At 40.0% G+C, this 11,741-nt stretch overlaps 1 protein-coding gene across 1 annotated transcript; it reads left to right on the top strand.

Annotated features, from left to right (window-relative positions):
• Window positions 1–1,570: 1,570 nt before the first annotated feature.
• REXO2 (RNA exonuclease 2) lies at window positions 1,571–11,647 on the top strand. Its single transcript, XM_028106036.2, has 7 exons — window positions 1,571–1,755; window positions 2,719–2,802; window positions 5,655–5,732; window positions 6,327–6,438; window positions 7,804–7,912; window positions 9,273–9,326; window positions 11,202–11,647. The coding sequence occupies exons 1-7, from the start codon at window positions 1,609–1,611 to the stop codon at window positions 11,329–11,331; spliced, it is 714 nt and encodes a 237-aa protein (XP_027961837.1). The 5' UTR covers window positions 1,571–1,608; the 3' UTR covers window positions 11,332–11,647.
• The last annotated feature ends 94 nt before the right edge of the window (window positions 11,648–11,741 follow it).

Below are 11,741 nucleotides of genomic sequence, written 5' to 3'. Positions count from 1 at the left end.
GTCCACACATAATTTTTAACTACATAATATTTTAAAATTAAGGTCATAAATTTTCAGGATATAAGTTCTTAAATGTAAATAGCATTTTCTAAGTTGTAATTTCTAATAAAACTGAACAATGTTTCAGTAGTAACTTTGAAAACAAAAGGTGTTTTGTGAAAATTTAAAGAAATAATACTTTAGAAGGATGATAAAAAGCCCAATTGATAAAAGTTTCTGTATTTCAACTGATTCTGCTTTCTATGAATCAAGTTAAAAACTAAGGGAAAAAGGAAGAATGTAGACTGTTTCTTATAAAGTAGGCTACAGTGAATAAAAAGCTATAGCAAAACAATGTGACTCATCAGGCAATGCAGTTATAATATATACACATTGTGCACAATAAGTCTTTATAAGTATACAATCTGTGCAGGCAATTTCATGACCCTTCAAAGAGTTTCTATGTGCCCTGGCAGGTGGGTTGGGTACACCAAAGGAGTTGAAGGTGACATCCAGTACACTATATGCTATCCTTACAGCTCTGATTAGGCAACAAGTTTCTCTCTCACAAAACCAGCTCACCAGGTACGAATTACTATGCGATGGACCACAAGCTCTGTAATTAGTGGCAATACGGCTTTCAGAGAAAATATATAGAGGGTGTAATTCCAGCCTGAAGTCAACGTTTGTGACAAAGTTGCACTCTGCACACGAGTTTGCTACTGAATAGCCAAGATTTAAGAGATTCGTGCAATTGACACTACAGGGTCAACAGGTTCTGTTGATGGCCGTCTCCTGGAAATGACGGAAACTGTAGCTACATCGGAGATTACTCGATCAAAACCAAAGCAGATTACAGAGCAGGCAGAACTGTTTTTAGTTCATTTTAATTTGCTGCATAGATTCGTTATAAAAGGACAAGCTTTAAACTTTGAGGACTTGTAAGGGTGGAGCAGGAAGTCATTACCACTGACACCCCACAGCTGAGCTCAAACAGACCACCTCCCTCCCTAAAGAATAAAGAGCAGCTCTTTGCCAACGAAGGAAAGTCTTATTGAACACCTAATGCATGCTAAGAGATCGCTCACACGAGATCTCAAGGATTTCTAAAGGATTTGACGATAGCCGAATTGGCCTTCTGGCCTAAAAAAGAAGCACACCGCACTGCTGCTTTACGTCGATGAGAAAAATACCCAGTGGGGAGTGGAGGGGCAGGTAAGTAAAAAAAAAGGGGGGGGAGACCAAAAGTAAAAAATTATAAATAATTAGGTCATTTTTGACCAAACAAAGTAAGACTTCTTTTTCAACTAGGCGCTTTGCAACTAATCCAAACTCAGGAAATAACTCTGTGAAACGAATAAACTTAGTTCTGAAAAACATGCGCGTCCAGTAACATCCGAAAACACGTGGCGGGGGTGGGGAAACTGGTCGGAACACCGGGAGAGACTCCAACTCCCATCATCCCATTCGTCAGCTAAGCCGGGCTGTTCAGGGCCTGCTGGCGCGCAGGATGCTGGGACTTGTGGTTTTCGCTCCTGCGCCTCCCCGCGGGTTTGCGACGTTTAGCGACCATCGCGCCTGCGCCAGCGCCGGCTGAGAGGCTGGGGCCGTGGCGGCTGGTGCCGGGTGATGCTAGGCGGCTCCCTGGGCTCCAGGCTGTTGCGAGGTGTGGGTGGGAGTCGCGGGCAGTTCGGGTCGCGGGGTGTCCGCGAAGGTGGCGCAGCCATGGCGGCAGGGGAGAGCATGGCTCAGCGGATGGTTTGGGTGGACTTGGAGGTGAGTGCGGTCGGCGGGGGTGAGGGGAGGCGAGTGAGGTTCTGCGCGTAGACAGAGTAGCTGAGCCTGTCCGCGGACACCGGCGGGTCTCAGGTGTGGCAGGTGAGCGCCGCCGGGCTGTGTGCTGCACGGGGCAGATCGGCAGGCTGAAGTCCTGTAGGTGTTGGGGATTGTGCTGGGCTGTGGGGTTTCTTTTCCAAAGGGAAGAGTCATCCATATGGCTCCCCCCAATCCCCTCCACCCAGATGTAAACCTCCCTAACGCTTTGGTTCCTCAGGGTATAGGGTCACTGGGGTGGGGGGGTTGGGACAGCGACTTTGCTAGACTCCAGACTCTCCTTCCGCAGTCTTAACAGGACCCTAGGTTGTTACAGCTGGACGGGACTCCGGAGATGACTCAGCCTTACCTCTTATTCCATAAACGAGAAAACCGAGGCCCAGAGAGGATTGAGCTCATTCAAGGTCATGCTGTTAGGTTCTAAGTTAGGACTAGAACCCAGTTCTGACCCCTCGAGGTTTTCCATACCCATGCCGCAGACTCCGCCCTCGGTTGAACTTCAGTTTTCTTATATATGAAATGGGGGTAATAGTGCTTTCTACATTAGATTGCGATGAAGATCAAGAGGTGTCATTAATATGAAAACTTTGTAAACTGCAGAGATGTAGTGATGTGAGTAGTCTCTTACCAAATTGAATGCTGTCAGCACTCAATTTTGCTGACTTTGCCATCTGTCCTACAGTAGAACTGGGGTGCCTGACATATAGCAGGCCCTTGGTAAATATTCACTGAATAAGTGATTCATGTTTAGTGTCTTGGGGGCTTGCCAGAGAAGCATTATTGTCTCTTTTATCCTGGCTATGGGATATAAATGGAAAATGCTTGAGGGAATTACTGTTAAATAAAATTGGGTAAAATAGACCAGAAAGATGGTTTGGTGTGTTACATATTTATTTTTGGTTGCAGATGACAGGATTGGACATTGAGAAGGACCAGATTATTGAGATGGCCTGTCTGATAACTGACTCTGATCTCAACATTTTGGCTGAAGTAGGTGATGCCACGTAATACAGTCATACTGTTTAGAGTGTATTAGAAATCTAAATCATTTTTCCCCATCTCTTTATTTAAAAAATAAGAAAACTGAGATCCATACAGGTTAAGTTCCAAAGGAATATGCTAGGTCATGGTAGGGTTGGTTCTGGAACCAAAGTAGTCTATCTCACAGTCCAGCTATTTTTCAGTTATCCATGCCAAAAATTACAGAAACCTACATGCCCTTGTTTACTGAGACCTTACTGTGTGCCTCCCACAGTTCTAAGTGCTTTACATGTATACACTCTTAGTCCTTACAACAACTATAAGGTAGGTAGTTGCACTCATAGAGGAGGACATTTTGGCACGGAGATATTGGGTAATTTGCCCAAGGCCACCTGGCTTATTACTGGGGGAGTGAGGAATTTAACCCAGGTGGTTTGAGTAAAGTACTTCTAACCAATAAGACAATCAGCTATTGTCTCTTCAGGATTAGTGACTCAGGCCAAAATACCTGTATGTCATCACCTTAATTTTAACTCGATTCTCTGTGTCCAGTTTCTGCCTTCTCAACTAGGATATGTGCTTGTCTAGATCTATATTAAGATTTTAGAATTCCCGTTGAGGCAGAATCAGAATACTCTCTTGTTGATATATTGGGCATGATTAAGGTTTTAACATGCTGCTTTTAGCTGAAACATTAAGCAAACAACACACGTGTTGCCTTTTGGCCACTTATGAAGCATTCGAGAAGTGTGTGAGGGCATCTGGTCTGAAATTGGTCCCTGGTCTCATATTGTCAGGATTTTCGGAGGCCATAAGAAACTCTAGAATGGGAACACAGTGGGGATGTTTGTGGAAAAGGTAGTCCTGTTAAAATCAGTTCTCAGAGAGCAAGAGTCATGTGCTGCTGACACTGGATAGATTTTGTAAATGCACAGTAAGACTTCTACTTATCTTGGTAGGTAAGGGACAGGAGAAGGTATTTATAGATGAATTGTGACTTTTGTGGAGTACCAGGCATACATCCTGGAGTACCGCTTGATACATCAGCTGGAGGAGAATCATAAGACTTTGTATTTCGCATCATAACAACTAGCTCCTTTCTTTCTTTCTTTTTTTTTTAACATATAAATAAAGTGCGTTTTAGGTTTGGTTGTTTTTTCCTGTCACTTGGAATTTAGTATGGATGAATAGTGAAGAGAAGTGTCTTTATTTTGTGAGCCCTACTTACCCTTGGCTGAAGAAGAGTTTTTCCTTTAGACTGTTGATATAATGTGAAATACTGACAGTTTAATGGACCAGTTAGTTAATATGTACCCTGGAGGAAAGTTGGGTCTGTATTCACACAGCTGCAGATGAGTGTGGCATTTGTAAATAGACTCAGATGAGGATAAGAATGTTAAAAAAAAAAAAAAAAATGCTCAGGGCTCTTAAGTGTCCTTTCTGTGGAAAATATGATTTATTCTTGTATGTGAGTCTGAGGAAAATGTTTTCTGCTGGTAGAAGAGAAAACATCCTACCCTGAAAATTTTTCTGTAGGTAGCTTAGTGTGCCAAACTGGGACCTAAAATAAGTTAGATAGCCTTAGATTAATAGTTTCCTTTTCCTATCATGGTTTGTTGAAATTGTTTTTTGTTTTTTTAACAGTATGAGGGTTTTTTGGTTTTTTAAAAAACTATGTAATCAGAACAAATTTTTTGCTTCTTGGGGATTGCCTTTACCAGTTTTCTTATTTGGCTGAAACTCCCTGTTAGTTTTAAGATGTCAAAATAGTCAAATTCTAGTCATTCCTCTCAGTGATCGCAAACTCTTTTTACCACCTTAGTAGTAATAATACCTTGGATTCATAGAATACTTTTCTTCCAAAAGTTCAAAGAACTTTGATATCTATAATTTTTTATCCTATGTTAAACATTCCGTTGGGGGTGGGGGGTCAGTTTGTTATCGCCATCGTACAGGAGAAACTATACCCATGAAGACTTATTTTAATGCCACAAGTCAGGCTTCTGTGACTGCTGGGACTCTGTCTGAGACACTCAAAAGTTCAATGTTCTGTTAAATGGAGCGGAGGATTTGAGAGCCATGTGTTACTTTTTTTTTTCTTTTTCCGAATGTTGCCAGTTACCTTTTTAACCTTTTGATACAAAAATATTGTTAAAATTAAACAGTATAACTTTATCCAAAATGTATGTGTAGAAAGCTGGTTTTTTTTGCTCTGTTCTGCTGCTGCGTAGCATTCCCCAAAGTTTGTATATTTTCTTGGTATTTTGTATGCATGTATAAATGTGTGTTTTTTTATTTAAACACGTGTACACGAAATCACATGCACATATATACCGTTCTGCAGTTTACTTTTTTCACTTGGCAATATAGACACTTTCCAAAATGAACTCCTAGTTAGAGGTTGGCAGGCTCTTTCTGAAAAAACAGCGAATAGTAAATATTTTATGCTTGGAGTTCCACATACCTGTCACATGTTTGTTTTATAACTCTTTACAAATGTAAAAATCATTCTTAGCTTGCTGGTTAAAAAAAAAAAAACAAAAACAAAGGCTGGGGCTATAGTTTGCTGATCCTTGACAGATAACCAATGTCCTCTATTAGGCATTTCACTTTTCAGAAGTGTGTGTGTGTGTGTGTGTGTGCACGCGTGTGTGTGTGTGCGCGCGCGTGCACATGCATGCATTCATTTTAGCCATTGTAAACAGTGCTGGAATGAATAAGGACCACTTACAGAGATAACAAAGGGCCCTCATCTCTTTCTCTATCTGTATATTGAATCCTGACAGCAGCATAAACTTCACCTCAGAAACCACGGTTATCCCTGTCAATTCTGGATGACTAATGGCTTTTCCCATCCACAGGGTCCTAACCTGATTATAAAACAGCCAGATGAGTTACTGGACAGCATGTCAGATTGGTGTAAGGAGCATCATGGGAAGGTAACATTACCAAAATAACAGGAGTGCTGCTATGGGGATCAGTAACAAGCGTGTTGCTCCCACATCTGAATCCTATACCATTGTTGGATGGGATTCTGAAATGGGTTAGAGGAAGATTGCTTGGCGAGCCTGGGAGACTGCTTGCTTGTTTATCTGTCATCTTTGGGACCTCTTGAGATCATCTCCTGAATGTTCTCTTTTTTCCTCTCCTGCATTCAGTCTGTCGCGAACGCATTGCGGATTGTCAAGTATTGCTCAAATCAGTCTTTTGGATAAGGTTAGACATCAACTTTCAGAAAAGGGGGAATGCTGCTTTCCTGTTAATAGTTGTTTCTTCCCAGAGCTTGGACTTTGAGCACCATCTTTTTTTGACTGTGTGGAAATGCTATTAACAATCAGGAACATAGCTTATTTGACCTGGATTCTTTAAGAACAAATCAGAGCAAAGATGGCAGTTTCAGTGTGAACTTGAGCCTTATGAAGGGCCCATCTATGGTTGTATTTGCCCATTTTAGCAGTGAAGTTTCATTTCTGGATGCCTTTGAAAACTGACTTGATGTGTTTCTGGTGGGGGCTGGGGATTCTGTCTTGCAGTCTGGTCTAACCAAGGCAGTGAAGGAGAGTACAATGACATTGCAGCAGGCAGAGTATGAATTTCTGTCCTTTGTACGACAGCAGACTCCTCCGGGGCTCTGTCCACTTGCAGGTAAAATCCAATCCTATGTATACCTTGTAGATAGTCTTCCATTGTAGTGGTTCAAGAGACTGCAGTTCCAGAAAGATCAACTAAGACCATCATGCCTTCCACTTACCCTGACTTGGATTATACATCTTAATTTTCCGTTCAAGTTTCCTTATATAATTTATAACATGAGTATTGGGAAACTGCCCTGAAAACCCAGCATGGGATCCGGGGTACATAGACTCATTCAGTAAAATTTTCCTTCATGTTTTTATTATGGAAAAATTTCACATGTACAAGAAAGTTGGATTTGGTAATGAATGGTTTAACCTTGCGCCATGTTTGTTTTACCTGTCTGTTTTTTTGTCGGACATTTGAAAGTAAATTGTAGGCATTTTGACACCTCATTTCTAAATACTTCACCAAGCATTTCTTAAGAATGAGGACATTTTCTTATGTAGCCACAGTATCATTATCACATTTAAGGTAATTAAAAATAATTCAGTAACATCATTTCACATCTAGTCCACGTGCAAAATGTCTAATTGTTTTTGAACCAGCACTCAGTCAAGACTCATGCATTTCATTTGGTTATTATTGTCTCTTTAGTCTCTTAATCTAAAATGTCCACCTGTTGTTTTTCTTTTTTTTTTTTCTGTTTTTCCTGTGTGACATTGACTTCTTAAAGAAACCGGGCCAGTTCTACTAGGATTTTGAAAGTCCTGCCATTGTCAGAGGAAAGTTAATGGTCTGTGGAGGTGTATTTGCATTTGTATATGTTAATTGATATGATAACTTACACTTTCCTTAAATTTCATTAAAAAAAAAAAGTTTTGACATTAAGTATTAGAGTATATGTTGTATATATATTTTCCCTCTAGTTAGTGTGGCTGCTGTCTATTTTAAAGTACTTATTTAAAATTTAGTGTTTTTAAGATAAATTACTGTATGGAAACATGATTATGGATACGAGTTGTTAAAACTGGAATGTGAATAAAGCTTTATTTACTTAATGTGGTTCAGTTAAGTTTTTAGTGTTAATAGTGTGGCTTTCATGACAGTGGGAGAAAATTTGCACGTCTGATATGATCTGAAAAAGTAACAAATAGTTTTGTGCATTATTTTAAGTATGTGGAATGGTAGATTTATCCTTTTGTCCATAGAGAGGCCGTTTATAAATTTATTATGAGCTAGACTGACTACTCAGAAGTCTATACTTGTAACACAATCAGATGCACTCAAACATGATTTAGAAATTCCGAGATGCTTTTAGGAATTATTTGAATTAAGAAAAAAATCATCTCCATTTCAGTACCAGTTAATGAATTTTTATATCCTGTTGTATATTGCTAGAAATACACAGATGCAGTATGCTTCGTGTCTTTCTAGGAAATTCAGTTCATGCAGATAAGAAGTTTCTTGACAAATACATGCCCCAGTTCATGAAACATCTTCATTATAGAATAATTGATGTGAGCACTGTTAAAGAACTGTGCAGGTAAGGGCTATATTTAGGATCCATTAAGTTGCCTCATTTAGCATGTTTTAATTGAGAATTTGTGGAAAGTAATTGAATAGAACGGTAGAACTGTGGGTGCATAACTTCATTCCTTTCTCACTTGGACAGGTCCTTAGTTGATTCTGGACTGGTGAGAGATGGGGGAAACAATGTCGAAAATCTTCTGTATAAATTTCATTAGTCCAGAAAATTTATTGAGCACCATTCTGTGCCAGGCATTGGCCTATGTGCTGGGAACATAACAGATGAAAAGCCTTGAAATAGCATAGAATCTAGTGGGATGAGAGATGTGTAAAAAACACACCTGACACATATACTGTATGATGACCTCTGTAATGGAAATGTGCATCTTGAATATTGAGGGCAACGGGGAAGGAGCCCCTAGCTGTTGGAGTGAAGAATGGGAAGTTGGGGAAAGCTTTACCTGGGAAATTTAAGTTGAGATTTAAAGAGGAGTTGGATGTTTTCCTGGCGTTTAAATGAAGCAGGAGGATTCCAGAGAATGGGCAGAAGTATGAAGAAGTGAGGGCTTGGGAAGATAAGGGAATTACAGATAGTTCATCAATGCTGGAGTGCCAAGCATGCAGTTTGCAAAATGTGAGAGGTGAGGCCAAATCGTCAAGGGCTTGTATGGTGGGCTGAGTTGGTTAACATAAGGGATGGGTTCCTTTCAAAAAGTGTAAGTAGAGCAGTGAGTGATACGATTAGGTCATTCAGATTATAAGGTGGCAAGAAAAGAGGGAGATAAGAAAGGAGATTTTTGCCTTATCTTGAGGGAAGAATGAGCTAGGGACATGGCATTTGGGTGGCAGAGAAGGGTGTGGAGAATGTCCCATCTGAGACATCTCTTGGCACGGTATGGAATGCTTGAATGGGGGAGTGAGGGAAAGGAACATCTCTAAAGCAGTTGTAGTGTTCCTGGTTTGGGCAGGTAGGCAGATGATGGAATCGTTTAAAGATAAAGGGGAAAATAGGAGCAAAAGCAGATTTGGTGGATGGGAGAAGGGAGGTCTTGAGGATAAATGTAGTTTTATATATGTTGATTAGAAATGTCTAATGGATTTGTAGGTGGAGATGTCCAGCAGGTGGTTGGCTATCCATGACAAATTAGGAGAGGGCTGGAGTGGAGTGAATCTAGGAATCGTAGACGTGGGTGAGCTTGCCTAAAGAGAATATCTAGGGTGAAGAGAGGGTGGAAAAGAGAGTCCCAGGCAAGGAAGCATCTTGATAGTCACAATCCAGAATGCCTTTTTCAGTGTTAATAAATGACTGGAAGGAGGTAATTATCCAGTATATTTGAGACAGTTTCCTTTGAGAGTTCCATTTTTGCTGTGTATAGACGCTGGTATCCAGAAGAATATGAATTTGCACCAAAGAAGGCTGCTTCTCACAGGTAAGTTTGGGTCCTTCCAAGCGCTTGGCAATCTGACACACACATAACCCCCAAATTCTTGACTGCTTAAAACAGTCTGTTCTTTACTCTTTTTTCTTGGGGGGTGGGGCGGGAAACAAAGGTCAACTAGCATAAAGATAATTTTTTTTTTTTTGCTAAGATTATTAGGAATTCTCGTCAGGAGTCTAGTATTCCTTTCTGAGATGCATAGCGTCTTTAAACACTAAAAGATAGCTTAGTTTGTAGGTATGATGAAACAGTCTGTAATCTTTCTAGTAATGAGCAGTATTAATATTCTTCCCAGCAAGGATATGAATATTGTAGCCACTTAAAATTAATTAGAACACTTTGTGAACAGTTATATAACATAGCCTAACTTTGACACTTTTGAGTGTTTCAGACCCTTTCTATTAAGTCTGCAGACTTAGGCACAGGTACACAAGAAATTTGAAGATTTTGTTTATCCAGTGTCCTGTACTGGCTCTTTTACTTTTTTTTTTTTTTTTTTTAATTTTACCATCGTTCAGGAGGAACATAAGACTCAATTGGGGATTTAGCAGCTGGCTTCTAAGGGCAGCATTGAGTTCATCCCTTTGCTGAGTGCCTACGTGCACAGTTCTAGGCAAACAGAAAGACCGAGTCCCTGCTGTAAGGAGCCTGGCATGCTAGTGTTTCTTTGCGGGGGGATTGCACAGACCACAGCACGATACAAGTTTAGAATACCTTATCCGAAACAATTAGGGTTTGATGTGTTTTGGATTTTGGAAATTTTCAAGCTTTAGAAAGGTAGTAGTGTATTTGTGGTATTTACCGTTATATAACATGCCTTAGAAGGTCTGAAGAAGCATCCAATGGTCAAACACATGGATGTTTCTGCAGCGAAACGTACAGACATGCACACCAAATGGCATAACTGATGAGAATAGCCCCATGTCAAGATTGATCAGGTTTTGCCTCAGAGTGAGTCATAAAAGTACTTTGGATTTTCAGATGTTTTTGGATTGAAGTGTTGTAGGTAAGATGTTGTGTACCTTGATTTAGTCCACTCTCCACCATATATCCAATACCAGGGAAGAAAGCAAAACTGCCGTTTTAGCCACAGCAATAACCATCGTAAAACTCTCGCACGAACATTTATGCAGTTTATTCTCTAGAAGAAGCCCTTGGCTTATCATTCAGAGCTTACTGATTGACCTGCACACAGGTCTCATAATCTCTGTTACTTGATTTCTCAGACTACAACAGATGGGAGACAGCATGTTGGAGAAGAGAGGGTATTGTAGCTGATGGTAGCACAAATCTCTACCAGAGAGGAGGTAGATCCTCTGTTATGGTTAGGTACTGTCTGATGATCAATGTTTATTATGACTGAGTCATGAGTCATGTTTGAGCAGGTCAGTATATTTTGCATAGGGATGTGTCTAAGTATTGCACAGTGTTTCCCAAACACTGTTCCATGAGCTGTTAATGATTATTCCACACATGTGGTTAAGTTTTAGAAATACCGTGTGCCTAGTACAGCCTCCCCTTGGAAATTCATAATACACATTCGTCAATAAGTTCAGGAAAGGAATGCTTGATCTAGTTTTTCCTAAACTCACAACCCTAGAATTCTTTTTTTCCGTGGAACACTTCACCGTCTTATAGGACAGTTTAGGAGACTTTATAATCTGATATATTTTAGGAGATTTTTTTTTTAACAGCCTTTTTTTTTTTTTAACAAAGTACTTAAATTTGCTTTATTGAAATGTTCCTCTTCTTGATGGTGTCAGTGGCATTTGCAGTTGTACCTGTTGTTACTTGTAAGAAGTTACGTTGTCAGTTGCTTACTTCCTCTGTGGACATTTCAATTCAGTATGATGTGTTTGCTTGTAGGGCGCTTGATGACATTAGCGAAAGCATCAAAGAACTTCAGTTTTACCGAAATAACATCTTCAAGAAGAAAACAGATGAAAAGAAGAGGAAAATTATAGAAAACGGGGAAAATGAGAAGACTGTGAGTTGATGGCAGTTCTCATGCTGTCAGCACGTAGTTTTTGGGAAGCAGCTGCTGGTGGTTGTGTTTGGTTTTGTTTTTTGTTCCTGCTGATTGCTTGGCACAGCACCTTCTTTCAGTTAACTTGCGTCTCCAGATTATTCAAGCAGACAGTACCTGAAATACCATTTTTCTCCTAACATTCTGTTTTCATTTATGACACAGCAGCTCCTCTGTAAGTACCAGGTCATGTCCATCCCTCGGTACATATCTGCATTTGCTTTTAGACCATTTCTTTTGTTTAAAAATAATAATAATAATAAAGCTAGTTCTATTGAAATGCAAATGTTTTTGTACCATCTATTCTTTAGTAGTTTGAAATGGTGGCTTTTTTCTCAGTGGTATGGCTAATGTTTAAATTCTCATGATGACATCAGGGA

The sequence above is a fragment of the Eumetopias jubatus genome, unplaced genomic scaffold (genome assembly GCF_037043125.1).
Source record: "Eumetopias jubatus isolate StellerSeaLion01/CBP00866 unplaced genomic scaffold, mEumJub1_p1.0 scaffold_13, whole genome shotgun sequence".
Classification (NCBI taxonomy): Eukaryota; Metazoa; Chordata; class Mammalia; order Carnivora; family Otariidae; genus Eumetopias; species Eumetopias jubatus.
This window is presented reverse-complemented; position numbering and strand designations above follow the sequence as displayed.

Bases quoted from the DNA above. Each gene is read 5' to 3' on its own strand.
- REXO2 (XM_028106036.2), top strand. From the start codon at position 1,609: ATGCTAGGCGGCTCCCTGGGCTCCAGGCTGTTGCGAGGTGTGGGTGGG. The intron at 2,803-5,654 runs GTAGGTGATGCC...TCCCATCCACAG, and splicing joins ATCTCAACATTTTGGCTGAA to GGTCCTAACCTGATTATAAA. The intron at 7,913-9,272 runs GTAAGGGCTATA...TGCTGTGTATAG, and splicing joins ACTGTTAAAGAACTGTGCAG to ACGCTGGTATCCAGAAGAAT.